This window comes from Falco biarmicus, chromosome 1, assembly GCF_023638135.1.
Source record: "Falco biarmicus isolate bFalBia1 chromosome 1, bFalBia1.pri, whole genome shotgun sequence".
Classification (NCBI taxonomy): domain Eukaryota; kingdom Metazoa; phylum Chordata; class Aves; order Falconiformes; family Falconidae; genus Falco; species Falco biarmicus.
Genome location: NC_079288.1, coordinates 126,045,470 through 126,068,690, shown reverse-complemented (window position 1 = coordinate 126,068,690; position 23,221 = coordinate 126,045,470). Strand labels below are relative to the sequence as shown.

General features: G+C 38.0%; 1 protein-coding gene across 2 annotated transcripts in view; it reads right to left on the bottom strand.

Moving 5' to 3' along the window:
• Positions 1-23,221, bottom strand: part of VEGFC (vascular endothelial growth factor C) — an 82,275-nt gene that overhangs the window by 5,924 nt on the left and 53,130 nt on the right. For both annotated transcript variants that reach the window (XM_056326409.1, XM_056326410.1), the window contains exons 2-4: positions 17,378-17,591; positions 15,217-15,407; positions 4,198-4,349 (exon numbers count right to left, since the gene is read on the bottom strand). In XM_056326409.1, coding sequence (XP_056182384.1) covers positions 4,198-4,349; positions 15,217-15,407; positions 17,378-17,591 — 557 coding nt within the window. The remainder of the gene's footprint in view (positions 1-4,197; positions 4,350-15,216; positions 15,408-17,377; positions 17,592-23,221) is intronic.

Below are 23,221 nucleotides of genomic sequence, written 5' to 3'. Positions count from 1 at the left end.
TAGTCTGGAAACAAATCTAAGCCTTGAATGTAAGCTTTATATAGAAAATAGACCAGCATAAAAATATTTGCATGCCAAATACACATAGGGCGTAAGAAGCATACTTTTCCACATTGTTTTTTGAAATACAAAAATGTTTTCACATGTATAGATGTCAAAAGACAGCTGTTAATAGTTTCTGGATGAACGCAGTACACAAAAATCTAATTTCTAAAACAAAATCGGTTTATCAGATTTCTTTCCCCTTTACATGGAATTTAGGTGTCATTAACTGACTCCTCCTCGTCAGCCACTCAAATCCTAGACAGGTTTCTTGCATCTAAAGAGTTGGACTTCAGCAGTGATGCTCTTCACTTTAGAAATGAAAGAAAACAAAAAAATTAACAGTTTAGTGCTCTTTACCTGCTAATTTTGCAGCCAAGGTAGTGGACTAAAGAAAACAAAAAATCCTAACAGCAGCTGGTGCCTTTTAAAGGAGGACTGCACTTGGCTAGTAGGTGCACCACAGACAGAATATTTATGTGTGATATCTCATCTTCCTTGCCTGCAATTTCTTTATCACGGCAGGTGACATTACAACTTTTAACAAGTTGTGCCTAACTTCGTGCATCCAGGCTGTGTCATTTATTCATCATTTCTGTAGTACTTCTAAAATCCCCATCTGTTAAGGCAGCACATACATTACAAATTTTAAGCACTTTTCATTCCCCCGAGGATCATTACTCATGCATTCAAAAATGCAGGTGCTGGGACATTCTTCCATGATCGTCGTTCCAGTATACCACTCCCCTTCACCACATTAAACAACTCTTTGCTTGTAAAGACTGCTGTAGTTTAACATCACCCTGCATCACCTCATACTTTATCAAGCTGGTGTTTCCTGATTTCATTCCACTAATGATCTCACTCTTGCTCCCTCACTTGGCACATATGTCCTTTTGCCTGCCTCCTGATTCTGCTTAAAAACCAGTATGGATAATTTACAGACATATTATTGTTTTCTTGGCTTTTTTTTTTAAAAAAACAACCCGCAGCAGCCTGGGTCTAACCAGCTACCTACAGAAGGAAGCTAGGGTGACAGCACGAAGAAAACACCAAGTGCATATGAATCCACGAGAAGACAATGTTGATACACAACCCAAGTTACCAGAACTTGAAGGGAACAATACATATTTCAGCATCAGGGTTGGAGACATCCAGCAAAAGGAACTAGAACTGTTTCTTTACCATTTCTACCCTGGTTGCTAGTACAGAAAATTATTGGGAGATATAGCTGAAATTTTAAAATTACTTATTTTAACACTTCAAAAAAGTTCAGAAAGGCTAGGAAAAAAAAATTGGGGGGTAAAACCACTTTGCAGAAAATTTCACTACCTCCTTCCAAACCATTCTCAACTCAACTAAAAGAAAAAGGAACAATAACAAAAAAATATCAGCATGCTAACTTGTTAGCTGCCAGTGTCAGGACAGATAATACACAAGAGGAGGAAACATTAAATGTGTACAACATACGTCTAAACCCACATCTAAAATATGCTTATCTGCTCTGTAAGCCCCCACCCACAAATCATGGGAAAAGAAGGTCATCACAGAGACTTGATCCGAACTAGGTGTATTGCAGGCCCCTCTGCTCCCGCTCACCCCAAATCACTAAACTTCTGAGAGGGATAATATCCTAACTCAGTCACACACCTCGATGACATTCTCTATAAACAGAGAAGAGTACAACTTCAAATACCATTAATCCAGGAGGAATCCTGAAACACTGGTTAACATGAACTGACATGCCTCAGCTCTGCAAGCGTGTAGAAGTAGCTACTACATTTTAGAAAGAAAAAAAAGGAAAGAAGTGGGAGAACAGGCAAAGACCGAGACCTTAATTCTCAGGATAGAGATGTAGAGAAAATATATTATTTGTATTCTATCTTACATGTAATTTATCTCTTCTAACACATGCCTGTGCATCAGGGCATAATCCAGCCTTGAATTCGTATTAGATCCCAAGTGTTACTACCCTAAACCCAGAGATTATGCTCTTAGGCTTTTCAGTAATGCGTAAGAAAGTCATATATGAGCAAGTAGGTAAGTACGTGCACACATGCAGATCTGCCACTGTGACAAGAAAGTACATTTCCAAGTTTTGGCTTTAATGCAGTTTTACTGGCGTTCAAACCTGTAACTAAAAATGTTAAGGAAAAATAGCAAGTTGAAACGAAATTGGGAAATATAGTACAAATTAAAAAGCCCCACTGGGATTCTGAAAAGCAACCAGGCACCCACCAGGAACATGCAAATCTAGAAGCACTCAGCTTGGGTTTTTTTCTTCTATTTTATTGTAAAAACCCATAGATTTTAAACGTACAGACAGTACTTGGCAGCAGAGAAGGCCTGTATATATTCTGATGTAGTGCTGCTCTGTCTTACTGTTGTGGTTTAACCCCAGCCAGCAACTAAATACCACGCAGCCACTTGCTGACTCCCCCCCCCGCCTGGTGGGATGGGGAGAATTGGGAAAAGGTAGAACCCATGGGTTGAGGTGAGAACAGTTTAGTAATTTAAATAAAGCATCAACAACAACAACAGTGAATGTAATGAAGAGGAAAGGGAGAGAGAGGAATAAAACCCACTCGCTCACCACCTGCTGACGGGTGCCCAGCCAGCCCCCGAGCAGCGCTCAGCCCCTCCGAGCCGGTGATATCCCCCCCCGTGATATACTCAGCGTGACGTTCTATGGTCTAGAATATCCCTTTGGGAAGTTCAGCTCTGTCCCGGCTCTGCTCCCTCCCAGCTACTCGTGCCCCTGCTCACCGGCAGAGCAGGGGAAACTGAAGCGCCCTTGACTTTGTATGGACAGTACTCAGCAACGACTACACCATCAGTGTGTCATCAACATCATTCTCATACTAAATCCAAAACGCAGCACCATGCCAGCGACTGAGAAGAAAGTTAATTCTATCCTGGTGGAAACCAGGACACTTACCTTTCTTGAAGCGTGATTCCCTTACTCACAGCACAGCCAGCCTGTGAGCGCTGGTCAAAGTCTTGTATCTGTATGCTTACTTCCCTCTAACTACAGGTTCCTGGCTAAAATAAAGTCTTGCACTAGTAATTCTAACTGCTCTTAATCTGGAAGCACCGAGAAGCTGCCAACAGTGAGCATAATTTGACTTCACTAATGACTTCTGGCTTTTGATTTTTTTCTAATGTGTTAATTATGCAATTATTTAACTATTGATAGATTTATTTCCTAATATTTTTCTAATCCACTGTTTATGATTCATGTTTTGATGAAAAAATTCAATAATTAGAATACAAATAGAACATAATCTGTGTTTCGTTGGAACATGTCAGAAAACATCCAGACTTCAACTGACTGAAAAGAGAGAGAAAACAACCTAACTTACACTTAGGGGCATTTTACACTATTCACTTGCCATATTAAAAATGTCTACAATTGATTCCACTTCAGCTTGTAGTTATTGGTCCTTCCATGAAGCAACTGTTAGTCCATTACGTATGTTTTGTCTCCTAAATACGTATACATAATGAAATCATCACTCAGTCCTCTAAAATGAAGGGAAGGAGTTCTTCAAGTATTTTAGTAACAGTTGCTTCAGTGCCAGATTTCTTCCTTCTCATTCAAAATCACCAAACAAATCAATATGCTAATTCTGTGACCTGTCAATTAATCCTTTATTTCCCCTTCCCATTCTGTTTTATTTTCGCTTCTGGCATATGAAGATCTCCAAAAAGATCTGGAGTTAAAGATTCCCAGGCCTTTTTTTTCAACAACATTTTAAATAGGAAAATATTTAAGAGACAGAGATGCTGTGCACTCCTTATTTGAAAGTGTTTTTTTTAAAAAAAGGTAATCAAGAACAGATAAAGAAGTTGATTTTAATGTTTCCTTCAAGCCTCAATTGCATTGCAGCTCTTTCCATGGAACAAACCCCACAAACAACATTATTCTTCATTTTAAAATCAGCTAGCCCCAGTTAATCCACTGGGTAAAAAGCTAATGTTACTAAAGTAACATTCCCTTCGTGTAAAACAGTACTAGCTCCTTTGCAAAATGCACTCTGCTACTACTACTGTGTAGTTCACCTATCTTAATTGTGAAAGCTTCCAGCAACATTTTAAATCTAATTATATAGGCTTGCTCATAATGCAAAAGAAAAGGCAAGGTCTCATACTCACGGAGTTTGTGTTGCTGGCAAGGAACGTCTTATGATAGAATGAACTTGTCTGTAAACATCCAGCTTGGACATGCATCGGCAGGACGTGTGGTTGGCAAAGCTGACGGTTACCGGTTTGGGGCCGTGAGAGAGAGGCACTGTGATCTCAAACAACTAGAAAAGGGAAAGGAAAGGAAAGCATGTTTTTATAGATCAGCAACAGTGCAACTAAAAATAACATAAGGACATACAAAAAACCTATACGGAATTTAAGTTTTAGGTTTTTGTTCTCTGCCATCCTTCAGTGGCATAGTCAATTGTACCGCTAAAAAATCGTTATGTGCAAAATGAATACAATCGCTGTGGTACGGCAATTCATGTTTTTAGTGTTAAACCGTGTTACGTGCCTGTTTGCTTACTATAACATTTAACATTCAAAGAGGAAAACGTACAAACAACACATTTTTCTAGACAAAATGACTTCAAATTGGCAGCCTTTTAAAAAAAACTAAACCGTAATATTTGGAAGGTGCTTCAAAAAGTTGGAAAACCAGAACAATTTTAAAAGGGGGTAAGCTACAGCCTAATACATCAGTTGCACAATTACAAAAACATTGTGTAAAACAGCAATACGTTGGACTTAGATCAAAACATTTTTGGATGAACAAGTTTTGAACTGTAGCATGCTGTATTTTTTACTTTCCAGTATTTGTATCAATGCAAATTATATGGTTACCCTAACAGAATGCATCTTGAACTATTTTTTTCTCAAGATATTAAGAAATATCCACTATTAATAAAATAATAATGTATGTGAATGAATAAAATTCTAATTTTAGCAGGAAATTAGTTCAGCTGGTGGAAGAGGACAACTTCAGTGGTACCTTGTGGAAAAAGAGAACATGTGGTAACAGACAAACAGTGAGGCTCATTTCAGTATTTAATTCAGGACACCTACTTCATCAAATTAAGAAGGTTTCACTGTTGAAACATGGATTTCAATAGCCTCCTGAAAATTAGTTGGGACAAATACTTTAGGTCAAAGCCTTACAAACTCTTTTTTTTTTGATAGTATTTTTAATAGGATAATAGTGCACTGTTGCCTTTTAGGTACATAGTTGCTTTTCCAAATATATTTCTGCACCTTCTGGGGATTTCACTGCATTTAAAAACGTGGTCATTGGTTATTATTCCAGTTTCAGTTGATGAGAATGTATAACTAGATTTTATTTTTTTAGCTGAGATCTATTTGCAATGCTTTCTTATAATCAATAACTTTATAGTATGGCATATAGGCAGCATGCAAATGTAATCAAAATACTGGTAATTTTAAATGATTGAGAGTATGAAGTAAATTTACAAGATGTCCTGAAAAGGGTACCTTGGCACTGAAGTATGCAAGAGAGCCTGAGTACTTTCAAGCATGCAGGTACAGCAGTATGGGATATATTCACCAAGTACTCACAGGTTAAAGGGCACTTGTGCAGCCAACGATAAAGCTTGTACTATTAATAAACCTGAATCATAGAACTTACACCTGAATTGTATAAAGCATCATTAAGTCTGATAGGTATTACCTGTTTCACGCAACAAATTTTGACATCATTTAGTGACTGCAACTTTAAAAAAGTCTAACACTCCGAATGTCATCATACAAGAACTAAAACTGCAAAAGTATTTATTTGTATTAGATTCTGTTAACAGAAGATTACAATGCTATTATTTTTGCTGCAAAAGCACCACATCCCTTCCGTTAGTTTTAAATGTGCTTTTTTTCCCCCACTACAGTCTAGAAATGCAAGCTGGTATGTATTTACTTATGTAGAAGGAAATCCAAACCAGAAAATTGTTTCCTTCATCTTTTTAATACTGATGAAAAAACCCTGTCTTTCTAGGGAGCTACCATGAAGAGCTTCTCTTGTTAGACAGACTTCCAGCCAAAGCATATTAGCACTTGGATTCTTGCTCCAGCTGCAAAATAAGTAACACTTCTTAAAATTTTGGTCTTGAGTCATCAGTAAGATAAGGGCACAAGTCCACGTCTAGTTTAAAGTTTGGTACCAATAAAATGAATGCCTATTTCTCACCAGACATACCTCCAGGGTTTTGACAAAGTTCAACACAGACTTCTGGAAAGAGACTTTCTGATCAACTTTTTATTATATTTACAATCCTTTTTGGCATCCAAAACCAATATTTACCCTTATCTATTATAAAAGTTCCTTTAAATTAATCACAAAAGGAATTCCTACCAAGATGCCTCGTCCAAATAGAGCAATAATCATAACCCAGAGATATAATTCTCATACTGATGTAATGTCGCTTTATGTACTTACTAATTTATTTTTAAAATAGGCACCTACGTGAAGGCCATCATAAGTTTTGTTATAATGCACAAACTAGGAAATTAGAAAGGATGAAGGTGGTGGTGTAGATGTAGACAGAGAGGACTGTGTTTATGAAAAATAGCTTTCATTTCTGCATACAGTACACATTTGAGAAAATACATGCTGAGTTCTTTGGGCTTCTGTTTTTTAAATACTGATCTTTAATCAAATGACAAAACATCTATATATGCGAGAGTACCTTTTTTTAAACAATTTGTGTTTTCAGAAGGACAGCACAACAGGTCTGGACCTCTAAAAATCTGGATAGCTAAGAATCTACAGATGCAAAAGCCTTTACTATACTAAATATAAGAAAACTGATTCCTAAAAGACATTTATGAATTGAGAGGCAGAAGAAAGAGTATGGACTTAATTACAATACTACACATGTAAAGAGAATCTTGTTCTCTCTGCTTTCTTATCACAGTATGAACTTCTTTTTCCAAAGGTGAAGTAAAAACCCACTATAGGGAGAACTGATAAAACTTTGAAACTGAAGACGCATGATTCTTTGCATGGACTGAACTTCAGGTGACTAGAAAAAAGGGCATGTTCTGTTCTTCTTCTGTTCTTGGAGATCGGTTTGTCACGCTGCAAAGCACAGCAGACTCCAGACTGCTGGAGACGGCAGTGTAGGACTATTGCTACAATTCCAAACCAGCTAAAAGAGGTCCCTGGCAGGCTAACTGTCCTCCTGTTTGGCATCCCGAGTGCACCGAGAGAGATTTCACTAGAACACCTGAGACATACCAATTGTGAGTGGAAATGATGAACATTGTCTTAATCTACATTTATCCTTCCATCTAAACTATGAAAGGTTATCAGTTTAGAGATAAGTATTGCTAACAACTACTCCCATAAACGTTTCAGTGGTGCAATGCAAAACACCCCTAGTTAAACAATGTAAAGGTAGACTAGCTTCCTTAACTTCACTGAATCTCCTTCAGTTTGTTCAACTAAATTCTCTTAACAGCAATGCATTTTACATCACCTAATAGTAGCTACTGTTCATATATAAAGTAAAAAACTTAAGACAACTATTTATATTAGATACTGTATTATATTATATTTGGTATTACACTTCTAGTCCTCACTTTTGGCAAGTGCTTAAGATGATACACGAACTAGCATTTTGAAGAATATAAACCAGATCTATTTTCATTAACGGGACTGATGGATGTGAAATACTGGGGCTGGAAATACTGATTTGTTCTTTCTTCACTTTTCTGCAAACGCTATCAAGATACTATATTCTGATGCATACTGAAAAATGAGGTATTTATTCTTATCTTCTGATAATGAAACTGTATCAAGAAGAGATTTCACAAGAAATACATTCTTGAAAAGTAGTCTGTTACAGAAAACACATAATAATTCAGTTTAAACAATCTCTGGCATTTTAAAGAAGACCCACTCTAAAAAAAAAAATGTATATTCTGCTCTCAGCTGTGATAGCAGCATCTCTAAATCCAATGAAGCTGCTTAAGTGTGAGTAAACTCTCAATATACATAAGCTGGGTTTGAATTATCATCTTAATAAATCACTTCAAATTAGGTAAGATCGGACATTGTGTAATGCTTTCTGGTTTTGCTAACATCTCTAATTTATTTCTTTCTCATCTTCATCCACCAGAACAATAAGCTCAACATCTATTGTCACTACAGGGCATGCTGGGCAACACGTCACAGCCAAACGTCAATATCTAGAAAGGGTATTTCTACGAGAAATGCACTGTAACAACAGTGTATAAGGCTGGTTCTTGACTCCCTTCTTTGCTGGCAACACTACTGGTTGTGGCTACTATTGCTGGTACCCATACTGCCCAAATGGGTGCCTCTTCTTGGAGATCAGATGGCTTATATTTCTGTCTGACTTCTCACTTGGTAAAGGATTGGTTTTACAGTATTCTTAGAGGCCCAAATCTTCTCTTCCTTCCCAACTTCATATCATAGTAAAAATTGGATTAATTCACACTACAGGCAATAGGTAAAAGACATATCCTTCAGGTCTGTTCTTCAGGGACCAATGCCTAAACCCAGACATTCAGGACTAAAGACTACAAAAAATGAGGTTCAGTCCCTAGAACATGAGATCTGACAGCAGCAGCGATTAGAGCAGTGTTTTCAAAGCTTTTATTGCTTGCAGTTTTCAGAAAAAAATGTTACAATTATAGCACATTAAACAGCAAATCAAAGTACATTACGTATTGCTAGAGTTGGATGCAAATACAAGTTAAAAGAAAAATATTAGACTCAACCTGCCCATGTTGTCCTGCACATTTGTGCTACTAACGCCGCATTGTCAAGAAAGCAGTGGAAAATACCCACTGAAGCAGTATGTGATAGCACAGCTATGGAGCATTACATACAACAAAACAAAACAAATTAAATCACACAAAATCGCAGTCAAAGCTCTGACCTCTTCCACAGAAGCTAGTATCATAAACATGTATCAGTAACATACTGTTAATCTTAGTGTGTAACACATACTAATGGAAGCTCTACATAACTGAAGAACAGTTGAAAACCATACGTAGTTAACGAATTTCACAAGAACCGAATACATGCCATTCAGCCAAGACCAAGGCTGTTTTGTCACTGAAAGCCTCATGGTAGGTCTTCCAGTCTTTCTTGTATTTTCTAATATTTCTCTTCAAAGTACTGTGCTCAGCCCTTGTGTCCTAAGGTCTTCACCTCTGTGCCAACCTCCTCTCACTTCAGCCCACCCAAAACTTCCCTTTCAGCCAGCCCATGAAGCTTGATTTCCCTTCCCTCTTCTTGGGTTCCTTAGCATAATTTTTAGTGTTCTGGCACACACACATCTTGGCTCAGCTGCTTTTGGATCAACCAGGTTCATTCCTTCCCAACGAAAGGTGGGTCTACCAATGACAGATTCTCCCTAGATGATGGGATTTAGGTTCCCAGATCTGAAACTGCACCAGATTTTTTGTTCAGCTCCAGGTTACAAAGTGTTCTAGTTACGAAGAAAGCCAAGTCTTCTAACAATACCATTTGCCTCCTAGCTCTTTCTTTTTTCTTTTTTTTAACACTTAAAAGTATGCAGATTGTCTCAAAGATAACGAAACACACATTCCTAATACAAGCAAACAAGTATCGTATCCTTTACCTAAAACAAGGAAACATGAACATTTTTTTAGATTAAAAAAACCCATTGTTTTTTGTTTTTACTGATAAAGCCATATGCACTTTTTCTTACTCCGGTCTAAGAAAAAGCAGAACCACCACTTTTACTGAGGTTTTGAAGCAAAAAACTAAAAGCAAACCCAGCACATCTGGCAGAAAAATGTCAACCTCTATTGTTAAAGAATAGCGAAGTTAGGCTAAGGATGCCAGTAGAGTTTATAACGGAGTATGATGGATAATCTTAATATTAGGCTACTTAAGCTAGAGTTGTTTACCGTGGAACAAGATTATGCGTGACTATAAATGTTTTTTTCCCCATTCTTCTCTGTCATGAAAAAGCTCTAGAGAAAAGTATAGTAAATGACTTAAATAGAAACTGTGTGCTAAAACTCTGACAGTAATTGGTACTATATGGATTTTAAAAAAGAACTTTGGTTGCAAGACATTTTTTGTTATTATTATTTGAGGATACGTATTTTCTGTAGTTCCCATTGTCAATTACCAAGATGACTTGATAACTGTCTTTCAACCTAGCATAACTTGAAATGTTCATTTTCAAAAATGAAGGAAGGTCATTTTTCTTCATACATCTGGATTACACTATCTGTAGTAAGGTATATTCTACGCTTAATACTTAACTTTCATTCCACTGCACCAGCCAAAATTAAAAGGCAGCATATGCTATGGTCAGCTGACCTGAACGTCAGCTTCATATACTTCTATTTTCTGCCTTCCAGTAGAGACAGGTAAATAATTAAAGAACTTTTCAGACTAATACAAAGGTAAGTGAATCATTAGATCACTTTTACAATCCTGTGTGCAACTACAAACAATTTTTTCCCCTAAATTTTCATTCTTTTACACGTCATTTTTTTAAATCCTTGAAGATCGGTGCATATGCTCTTTACTCCTCCAGTGAGAAGCACAGCAAGAGTACACCAGGCAAAGGTGTCTCTGAATTGTTCTCCCTAACCAGACCTGGCCTTTGGCACTCCAAAACCTGCAATTACTATGAAGCCAAGTGCACCAGTCCCCCTTCTTCCCATCCTTGTTATTTCTTCAGTCGTCCTTGCAAGAGCTTCCAGGGCAGACCTGTGTGCTCCATCCCACAACAGCCCTGTAGCAGCTTCTTTTCAGTTCCCGAACGGGCCACGCTCTTCTGTCAGCCATTTTTAGAGCTGCGGTGGAGAACTGAAATGAGGGTGGGACCAGAGTCTGGTCCATGACCTAGAGCTCACCATGATTTTAATATTAATTTTTTAAAAAATTATATCTAACAGCAGACAGGAATCTCTGCATGCTTGACCAAAACTGCTATCAGAATTCTGGAAAAAAAATATTCTCATATATTCCTCCTCAATGATCCTTAGAAAGGCATGTATTGTTGATTCACTGCATTGATAGCTCCTTCTTTAGACTAGAAGGACTTCATACCATACTTTCCAGAAGAACTGTTGATTTTTATACTTAGTATTTCTTTGCTTCAGCAGCTAAAATAAATTGTTCAGCACTACTGTCACATGCGCCAATATCCATTGTATCAGCACAAATACAATTACTATGATGATCAATGACTTCCAAAATATAAAATAATCAAAACACTTTCGTATCAGACGACGGAAGCTTATCATTCTAGAAACTTTTCAAATATAGGATTTATGTATGATTTTCCCCCCAGATTTACAGGAACTACTCTATGTTTGTCTGATAGACTGTGGTTTATTTTGGCAAGTTTCCCTTAAACATGGTTGACTCTCGGTTTCCATCACTTGTGATCTTTGCACTGCCTAAAGTGTCAGTAAGGCTGGCCAAGTATAACCAGTGTAACAAAGCACAATGTATCTAGAGAGATTTTTAAGCTAAGGATACAAGACTGGAAAGAATGAACAGAAGCTATCAGAAAAATGGTACACAATCGTTATTTATTTCACTAACTTTTTTTTTAAAAAACAGTATTTCAAGGCTTATGTGTGATACAACAACAGGTAACTTACGTGATATAACACATTTCATATCTGTTTGATATGCTCGGGTTCCTTATTTTATCTTTTTATATTTGAATCACTTTATTCCTCCCAGAAATTCTAATAAAAAACGTTTGGAAATTATACTGCTGTATCTCCCACTATTAATAGTACCTACTATATCATTACAATCATCAGCCTAACAGAAAAATGCATGGGAAAAGGCATAAGTGGTAAAGTTCAAAACAACTGAAAATTCTTATGACATATGCATCTCCAAACTGTGTAAAGGAACACCATGTACATCTCAAATATGGAAAGCAATTTTAAGCTGTTAACTTCTTTCCTGTGAGAAAAGCTCCCCTACATCTAATTTGAAACTGCTTGGAAAGATGTTTTCCCTTGAGGGACTTTTACTGTGACCATGAAACAAGAAGATTTAGGACCTTTCTATCAAATGATCTGAAAGAAGCCAAAAAACTGTCCACCCTGCCAGCCAAGAGGAAGACTGGAATGAGCTGGCTCTTTGACATCTGCTCACTGCTGCCCCTTCAACCTATACGCAAGTACCTATAGGTGCGGCATAAAAAATGTACAGCTGAGGGACAGGCTGTTGTTGCACCAGGTAGGTCCAAACCTTTTTAACTGCTGTTGAACTAGCTGTGCCATGTGAAAAAGAACAGTTGTTTGATTAATAACAATTAGAGAAATAAACAACACAACCACACCACGAAACGAAAAACCAACCAACCACCTTCCCCACAGACCTTAAACAAGCTGCCACCTGCAAAGTTGGGCTATTGCAGTGTCACAGCTAAAGGAAGAAAAAGATCTACTGCATTTTATGAATTAGCCTAGGGGGTTCTCAAACCTCGTACTATAGCTTAATTAAGAAATGGTCTCATGTCCTCATCATGTATAAACACCCCCTAGCAACTACTGGAATGATCTTTGTGGAAAAAATGGCATTTAAAGCAAAGTGGGATACTTTTCTGTTTTTCTCTTAATAAAGTGGCTAGAAAGGGGGAACACAGCCCGAACTACAGAACTATTGACCTCTCTCTGAACCACCACAGTGTTCCACAAGCCAATCTGGGAACATCTGACCTAGTCCATTCTCCTGGCGATCAATTATTTGCTCCCCATAAAAATAATCACTACGCTTAGCTCTTCTTTTTGATTAATTTTGATGAAAGCTGATATCAACTTTCTTTAATGTCTGGAACCGATGCTAGAGCTTGCCCTCACAGTAAGACCTCCAGCTGAAAAGTTAATTTCCCATTAAGACTTCTTCTGCAGGCTGAACAGCATGAAGTTATCTTTTGGAATTTACACACCAAAAACAAAACTACAAAAATGGTGAGATGAAAAAACAGAAGATGCCTGGTTACTAACCATTTGTTCTGATTTCATTCAGGAAATAAAAGGAAAACAGTAGTGAAAATAGGTGTGTAGGGTACCTGAATTCCACAGAAGGGTCTTGAATCCAATACTTTTTTCTTCCTAATTCTCATCTGATATAGGGTAAGCTGTGGTCACATAACTTTAAAAAGATTTGAGATGATGACAGATGAAGAGATATAGCTATAGCTCTCTTCCTTTATTAAGGGTTTTTTTAAAACTGCATTCTGTCAAGGACCAGATAAAACTGGAAAGCAGAAGCAAGACAGAAAACTCAAGAGATTAAATTGCTTGCTTTTACAGTATAGGTAAGAAAACAAAACAATGTTGTTGCCTCTTTCTTCTTTCTGACAAGTCCTTTAACATTTTCTTTTTCAGAATCTCTCAAATCTTTAACTACTTCTATATCATATAATCACCAATGACATCAAGAACTTAAAAAAGAAACTCAGCACTAAACATTTTCTACTAGCAAAAATAAATTACTTCACTCAATAGATAAGAACAGAAAGATGAATAGAAAGGGATTATTTACCCCAAACTGATATGGTGCTCAAAGACCAGGAAATCTGTGCTAAGTGGAACAACTCTCTCTGTAACTAGATCATTCCAATAAGCTGAACTTCATAAATCCATGAAAAAAAAAAAAAGAAGTCCTATTTCTTGGTTTATAACATGAAAATTATATTTCCATCTTTCAAGCAAATGGAATTAGGACAGCTGTTTGTGGGAATAGCTATGGGCCTGAACGAAATCAGCATTGTAGTTTTCTTTGTTCAAGCTATTTTGAGTTAGCATTATTCCTGCTTTGTGTGGCTGTCTACCACTAGCTTAAATTTAGGATTGAAAATTCTTGCTAGAATACACCACTTCAGACAGACAGATTTGGTGAGAAATGAGGACAAAAAAATTATTTTATAAAAAAAAAAAAAAAGCTGGTTTTTTTCTGTTTTTTTTCTGTTCCCTTTTTGGCCTCAAGAAGGCTCAGAGCACTAAGAAGTTTCGCAATAAAGTAGTGACATTTCCAGGGGCTACAATCTCATAGTTAGCTATGCAGTTGTGTATCTTCCTTATTAATATGTACTGCATCTTCAGCTCGATGAATCTAGTTGAAAAAGGAAGCAAGATTTACACTAAAATTAGTTTTCTTCAAAGTATCAGAAAGATGAGGTAAAAGGCCCACAACCAACAAAACTCCTACCAAATACTGTAACAAAAGCAAATTATCCTAGCAAACATTCTGAAGCATGATTATTTTTATGTGATTTTTCAGGGAAATGTTGTTTTAAGATAACTGTGATAGCTACTTGAAATAGAATAATGCATGTATGCTCATCCTTTAAAGGCAGCCCACAGGCTCAATGCTTAATCTCTGCACACTCCTACCTGATCACTAGCCCTGAACTTGAATAAAATCTGCACATATACCTGAGGAAGGTGCACTAAAACAAAAAGAATGGGTATGTTACACTAATATCTCTTAATATAGTAAATTTGGGTTCCTAAAAGGTTTATTTGCAACATGCATTGTGTCTGCACACGTCCTAAAGCAGTCTTCACTACTAAAATTAAAGGTTAGTTTTCCAGATTGCTTGCCTCATACAGCAGGCAAATGGTAGATGTAAAAAAAAAGGACAGAATTATGTTTCATGGATAATCTCAAAACTGAGAACAAGGCATCATAATTTTTTTATTCCCCTGCCACCCCCCCCGGAGAGGGAGAGGAGAGGGAGAGGAGAGGGAGAGGAGAGGGAGAGGAGAGGGAGAGGAGAGGGAGAGGAGAGGGAGAGGAGAGGGAGAGGAGAGGGAGAGGAGAGGGAGAGGAGAGGGAGAGGAGAGGGAGAGGAGAGGGAGAGGAGAGGGAGAGGAGAGGGAGAGGAGAGGGAGAGGAGAGGGAGAGGAGAGGGAGAGGAGAGGGAGAGGAGAGGGAGAGGAGAGGGAGAGGAGAGGGAGAGGAGAGAAGAGAATATATTTTGGGGAAAAGAGAACACTTTCTTCTGGGCAGCAGTCTCTTCAGCTGTTTTTCCTATGTATTCTGGAATTGATTCTTTTCCTTCCGTGTACTAAGTAAGAAGGTTTAAAATATGCATGATCACAAATGGATTTGCAAGGAGCACTTGGACTGTAGTAAGAGTGAGAACTTACTGTCTTGCTGATGTAATTTGTGCTGACATTCATACACTGGAGTCCTTCGCTATTGCAGCAACCTCCACATCTGTAGATGGATACACATGGAGGTTTAAAGAAGGTGTTTGTAGTTGCTCCAAACTCTTTTCCCACATCCACACACACTTCACGTGGCATGCACTGAGTTTTTCTCCATTCAGTATCAATACCTGCCAAGTTACAGGGAATTTCATGTGTTATAAAGTAACTGTTTAAAAACAATACTTTCCTGCAGTAAATTAGTAGGATTTTTTTTTTTTTATTTAGAACCGAAAATGTAATTGCTAGTCACACCTTTTATTCAGTACACATCTCTCTATGTTAACTTCTAATTAATTTTTCTTCTTCATAGGGATGTGGCACATTGTCATGGAGCAGAAGGAAAGTCACAGCAGAGCTACAAGGGGAACCTAACAAGATTGGGTAGATCATATGACATAGAATCATGGAATTATAGAATAGTTTGGATTGGAAGAAACTTTTAAAGGCCATCTAGTCCAACCCCCCTGCAATAAGCAGAGATACCTTCAACTAGATCAGGTTGCTTGGAGCCCCATCCAACCTGACCTTGAATGTTTCCAGGGACGGGGCACCTGCCACCTCTCTGGGTGACATGTTCCAGTGTTTCACCACCCTCATTATGAAAAATCTCTTCTTTATTATCCCTTGTCCTATCACAAGTCCCTACCAAGAAGTTTGTCCCCATCTTTCTTGGAAGTCCCCTCTAAGTACTGAAAGGCTGCAATAGAGTTTCTCCAGAGCCTTCCCTTCTCCAGGCTGAACAACCCCAACTCTCTTGGCCGTTCCTCACAGGACAGGTGCTCCACCCCTCTGATCACTTTTGTGGCCCTCCTCTGGACCCACTCCAACAGGTCCATGTCTTTCCTGTGCTGAGGGCTCCAGAGCTGGACGCAGTGCTCTAGGTGGGGTCCCACCAGAGCCGAGCAAAGGGGCAGAATCACCTCCCTCAACCTGCCGGCCAGCAGCTACAGCTGTACATGTCCCTCCTGCTATGGCTGGGGTGAGTCTCACCATGAGTGAAGTCTAAAGTACTGCACATCTCCCCCAGGTAAGCATAGCTGGTCCCACACAGCACTTCACTTGGATACTATATATTAGAAACATTAAATTCTATACTTACACACTTAACGTGAAATTAATTTGAACACATTTACTTTTTAAACTCAAAGAGTATAATTCAAAGCAAAAGGTTATTATTTAGCTGTTCTATACACCATAGGAATTAATCTGAGAGGCAATATTTGCGCCCTGCCCAGGTTACCTATGCAAATTTGGGCAAACATTTTACACCATGTTATACAGACTTTTACCAGATACAACCTTACACTAAACAGCCGTGAAACTTGCAGCTATACAATAAAGGCCTCTTCATTCTCTCCTGGCAACAGTTTTTGTTAGGCTATTCAGCAAAAATGGAAATTTCTCCTCATGTGTACCTTAATGTCTCCATTAAAATACATGATTTCCAATATCATGTCAAAAAAAACACACCTCCTGCTATAAATCCTGTGTTTGCCTGCAAGCACTTGCTTAAACTGTAAGCTAATATATTTTTATCTAGGCCATCTAAATCACTAAAGGGTATTGACATATTTGTCTGAAAGCCGGTTTTTTTCTGGTTTGAGCATAACAACGTGACAACTGTGCTCATGTTACAGGAAAAAGCTACAGGTGGATTATTTAGCATCCTAAAGCAATAATGCATGAGAGAAGAAGGCACTACCAGCCGTGACGTGATTGCAAAAACAAGCAGAAACAGTTCCATGAATCCAACTATCAGTGCCCTCTTTCCTTTCTCAAAATTGTTACAGCCTCTGCAAAGCAAGATTGCTTACACCTGAAGACAAACACTTAACTTCCTCTACCCATTGAGCCGAGAAGCACTCTGTAGAAGCACCTCTCTTACAATGGATGTACCAAAAATATGTCTGCAGAGCAATTTATTTCATTAGGGAAGGCTGATTTTCAAATATTTTATATTATAGACATGGCATCAATTCAAACTGCAGAGGTTGGTTTCCTGACAATGCTTAGGTTTTAAAATATTTTTGACACAACTGAGAAGCCTTCAGATTTTGATTCATTGTGTGTTAGAATGTGTTTTGCGCCCTGTACTTACTTTTCAGGATCTCTGCATTATAGTGTGCTGCAGCAAATTTCAGGGAATCATCTGATCTTGTGTCAAAGCTGGAGTGTCCCCTGTTGTGTTGCCAACCTCCTTTCCTCAACTGACATTTGAACATTTTCCAGTATTCTGGGTAAAGTACCGTCATGAGTTCATCCACACTGGACACAGACCGCAACTGCTCTTCCAGGTCTTTGCTTGCATGAGCCTGTCAAAGTAACATGCAAGATTAATTACTTTCTCTATTACACAAAGTTTGCTGGAAAGTAGTCTGAAAAACAACGCATACAGTGTAGAATGAAGTTGTACTCGAAGGGGTCCTCGTTAGAAAAAAAGCTTCTGTAGGTCCATGCCAACAGTACTATGTTGACAAATACTGAAATGTTTTGCTTCTGCCACTAACTCTTCACCGTACTTGTAGTTCAAAACATCTCAGCGAGGAAGGAGCTATAGAATTAAGCCTATACAAGTAGAGTTTGCAGATAAAAAAAAAAAAATATGCATTTTTATCCTGGAAATAAAAGTTTTCATGATAAAATTCTCATTGCTTAAACACCAAAATATTTAAATGATGATCATGTTACATGTCACATACTTGTAAAGTAACACCAGATTTTTCCCCATTTCCCTTAGTCCAGGAAAATCAGAACACCCAGAAATTCAAAACATGTTACATTAGAAAAAAAAGAGGAAAATAATTCATATTACTTTGTGTCTTTTTAGGTAAAACCTTAATAAACAAATTCTATTAAAGACCACTAATCCTTGAACCAGTAGGAGTCAAGCACTTTGGTACCTTTAGGAATCTGAACTGCCCACCCCCTCACTGCTGAGAGTTTCAACTGAAACCCTTCGGGGCTCTAAGCACTAGCTCCTTGTCCCAAGAGCAGCCTCAGATCCTGTAATCTCCCTTTCTTATTTGCTGGCTTTTACACAAACTCATTGCATTTTCCTAAAAGACTACGGCTCCAATTTACATTCCAATTTCTCACTCACCTGCAAGATTCCTCTATCCTTTCAGATGAAACATCACATTGCAAAGGCTTGCTGTTATTCCTGCCCACCCCTCTCATCCATGAGTTGCTGACTTCTCAAAGGGAAGGGCAGCAAGAAGCAAAGTCCTGAAGACTCTTCAGCCACCTTCTCAGCCTACATGGCCCTTAGATGGCAGTGTGAGACACAAAATACAGAGGTACACTTTTTACTAAGTGTGTAGCAAAAGGCTGCAGACTCTGTACAGTTTACTACAGAACCGCTGCTCTCATCCAAGAAACTCCAGGCTGCAACAGTGTAAAGAGCATCTAAAACCAGAGATCTGAAACTATAGTAATTGAAATTTAGGAGTTCTTGTCAAACGCCGCTACTAACAAAAAAAGAAGCTATTTCAATTCAGTGATTTTGAACGTTACGCAAGTAAACCCCCCGTTCTGAGCGAGCTCAGCTGACTCACAGGCGCGCCTTGTCTCACAAACCACTAGAAGGGCACACAACGGCACGTGCTGTCGGATCCCCCTCCTCGGCAGGTGTCACTTACAGAGAAATGCCGCGGGGTCAGGCAGATTCACAGAACTCATTTCCGTAAATACAGTGGAATACAGAAGGCAATTTACACAGATTTCAACACCATTTTACATGTCAAGGCGTTATGAAGTTAAACAAAAATGTTTTCACTACTACTACAGTGACAGACCACTCTGTGCTCGGAGACTTCATTCATCAAACGATCAGCCTCAGACACGCGCTCATTCAGGACTTCATCTCCTTCCTTACCTCCATAGAAAGGGTCATCTCCAACCCAAGCCACCCGGCAAGCAGTATTGGGGCCTTGCCTTCAAATTCGTTGGCATCACGAGGCTTATCTCGCTCCCCACCACCCCTGGTCTCCTTGCAGGACACCACACAGGTTCCTAACCAGCAGGTCACGGATGAAAAGCCAAGCCGAACGAACCCCTAGGCCGCTGCCTCCTCACTTCTGTCTCCCCCGAGGGGTGAAAAGAGCAGGGTTTGAGAAACCTGATTCCTGCCAGACAGTTTTCCTGAGGGTGCTGCAGCACATGCCCCTTAATGAATGGGGAACAGCTCACCGCAGCAGTGCCGTAAACGCCAGCGTCGCGGATGCATGCCTGCCACGCGATGGGAATACACCTGGCACGGGAGGTCACAGCACGGAGGCAACACGCCTAGCCTGTCACAAGGCTGGACACCAGTCCATTAGGTAAAAGGCTCAAGAATGGAAACTACGTCATCTAGTAACTGATCCTAAGAGGTTCTAGCAGTTCATGGGGGTTATACGGGAAAAGAATCCAACCAAAGGTTCACCAGCCTTTGATGAATCCCTTAAAAGCCTGTGCAGCCACTGTAGACAAAATGTTGGCTATTGCTGTTTCAGATATTCAAGGTACAGGCCTAGATCATCAGAAAAATAAGTACTGAAACTCAAAATTACCTAGCTGATAAGAAGCCAGGGGTATGCAGTTGGAAAGAGGTTATATTTGTTAGAAATAAGGTGTGTTGATGACAGCCTCTTTGATCAGGATATATATGTCTCTCCATCTGGACAGAATTCGGTACACATGTATAAAGCATGTATGAACAAAAGTCAAAACATGAAGAAATTAGTGGCTTTAACAAAGTATTGTATGAAATTTAATAAATTAATGTTTTCAACTGCATTTCTTCCTGGCTATTCCATGAGCCGGAGTGCCATGTGCCCACAACACAAACTGCTCACTTAACAGGAACTAAAGGAAAACAATTTCTGGAGCAGATATATAAAAACAGTTTTATTAAAAATCCAAATCATTATTGCATCTGAATTATTTTGTGCTTAGTTTAATAAAACCATTTGCTTATAAAGATGGCTTCAATTCAAATTTACAAATACACTGTGGACAACCAACTTGACCATTGGAGGGCTTTTGTTCTCTCCCCTCTTCCAATTCAGCAAGAAATGGAGAAAGAAATCCATACATGTATAGTAAACAAAGTACACACAGTGCCCAGAGTTAGGAAAAAAAAGGAATAGAAAAAAATATGTTGATTTTTCCAGTAAGTTACCAGTATTACCTTGACACACAGTTCAGTGATCTCCTCTTGGTATATTCATTGTAAAGTCTGTATTTGTTTAGCTGCAGCAAATTCTTCTTCTCTATCAGACTATTTAAAAGAACATGTGTAAGGAGCTGGTGGAGTGATTTAGTTTTCTACAACAGTCAACATTTATTGTTGACATGAACTTCAAATTAAATCTTAAATTCTGGTTGATTAGAAGAGTGTGGCTGTATACAGTAAAAACATCAGATCATTAAGGATTGGTAAAAAGAGTTTCTAAATTTTTAAGAGAGGAATGCAACTGCTTCCGTAAAAGTAACAGTTGTCTGGCAACATTCCTGACTTTGTGCAAATTTTGGTTAATTTCACAAAAATATACTGTCTCAGTCCCTACCTTTTATTCCAAATTCTTTGCTCTTTCTTAGTTGTGCACTTTTAGTGTAGGCAACTGAAAAAAAATTAAAAACTCAAAACGGCTTTGCAACAGAAACCCAGACTTCAACACATACTTAGAATTTATGGCAAGACACCAATAAAGTAACATTAAAAAAAAGTACTACAAATCAGAGGAGCTCTAATTTTTCATTAATCTTATGCAAGCCCAGATTAGTGAAGTTTAGAGAGGGTCTGTAGATGCAATTACTTTCAATTCCTAGATGTAATTTTAAATTTTAAAAATAATGTTAAAAAATTGTTCTACTGTCTGAAAGTAATATAACATTAACAAAGGTTGTGATAAGAGAAATTCTACAACTTTTAGGACCAAAGTGAGCTTTTTGCTAATGCAAACAGTCCACTGGTTTTCATGTAATCAGTTGCAGCGTGCTCCACATGAAATCCTGACCCAATTATTTAACGTCTTACTGGCAAGACGTTCTGGGATCTATATTCTGCATCGAGAATGATGCAGGAAACAGTGCCATCAGTGCTTGTAGAGGAAGGAGTTTTCTCTGCCCCACATTTTTGATTATCTTTGCTGGGTCTTGGGCCCCCCCCTTTTTTTTTTTTTTATAATACCACAAAACAGTGTTTCCCTCTGTCCTTTCGTTGGCCATTCTACTACTATCGCCATTTTTACCTATTATCAGTGTTGTCTTGCATGATCACCTAAAATCACTAGAAGCTATATTCTAGATAAAGACATTTGACTAGCCAATTTCTACAAGATGATGGATGATATTGAGCAAAATAACAATTTAAAAATACAAGAATGAATGGAGAACACAGTAAAGACAAGTTGCTCCATTTCACTTCTTCCAGGTTATTTTCCAAGAAACAGGGGAAATGACAAATATATATATAAATAAAGCAGTAAAGCTTGATGACAAGAGCTTTCTTGCTATTATTTAACTTAGGAACATTTTTTTCCTATAAGAGTGTATTTTTGACAATGCTGCTTTCCATTACTTTGTTTGTCCATTTTTTTCATAAAATTATAGCTTGCAAAGGGAGGGGCAGGATACCAAATGGGCTCTATATCCATTAACAAAATCAGATCTATATACATTATTTGTCTTCCACATGTCCCCAGTGTCTGCCTCCATTATTAATAACAAAGGTCAGAACACTTACTATTTGGCAGCATGCTTGACACATAATTGATGGTGCAATGTGCTATAACAGTACTTTACGAATCTGCTCCGACTACAGCTGTCAGCTCATTTCATTCTCAAGGATTTCGTTGACAATTTGTAATTGGAAAATGCTGTGTTTAAACTTTCTATTTTAATATGGTTATATTCTGTATTTATGGACTAAAATGTATTAAAAAATCAAAGAGTTAAATCTGAACATTGAAACAGTTTGCAGTTATTTCTATTTGCTTGCAAAAGAAGAGTTATGTATAAACACTTCACTTGCATAACATTTTATTGCAATTTTCCTGTATTTCAGTGCTATTTTTTTGGAAGTTATGCCAGTAAATAAAAAAAAAATCCTAATTAAATATCTTTGCCATAGTTAAGAAGTAAATTCAAATTTTTTTTTTGTCTACAGTCACTCTAGACTAGCCTTGCTTCTGATCTCATATGCACCAACTTGTCACTAGTAAAATTCAATGACTGTCCACAGCTGCAAACTTTTAAGTTGCCATTCAACACAGCAACAAAACAGTGCCTTAGAGAAGTGAAATGGTAACAGTGAGCATAATTTTTAATTTGACATTACTTTATATAAGTAGTAAGACCACTGCAGTTAATTTGAACTAAATCAAAACATTGTGAGAACAGCAGAGAGATTAGCATCCATCTAATGAGCTTACAAAGCACATCAGACAAACCTAAAAAGTAAGAATGAAAGTATAAAATAAATAAAATGGTCTAAACTGTACTGTGCTTTAAGTGACCTCTATTTATTCTGGCATTTTACACAGCAAGAATAATGCCAGGCAAAGAAAAGAAATAAATGGGGATGGGGTGGGGTGGGGTGACAGGAAGAGAATGTACAAAGCAGACAGGCAAGGAAAAGTAACTGAGTTTGAGGAGAAAGTTGAAAGAGAAATCGTTAAAAATGAAGAAAAAGACACTGGCTATGAAGATAAGCGCAACTTCTGTAATTTTAAGCTTCTGTATTAGACACCACATGTTCTTCTTTTGTCCCCAACATTTTTGGAGATGAAGATGCATAAACTGCTAGAAGATCATCATAGGCTTGTATTATTTAATATTGCTCTCCTGTTTATAGGTACAAGTATTTAAGCTGAGGTTAGGTTGTGTAAAATTTCCATTTTAAGAGAAGTTCAACTTTTATGCAAGTCAGCATTTGCCAGGTATGCATTATTTAGATGTT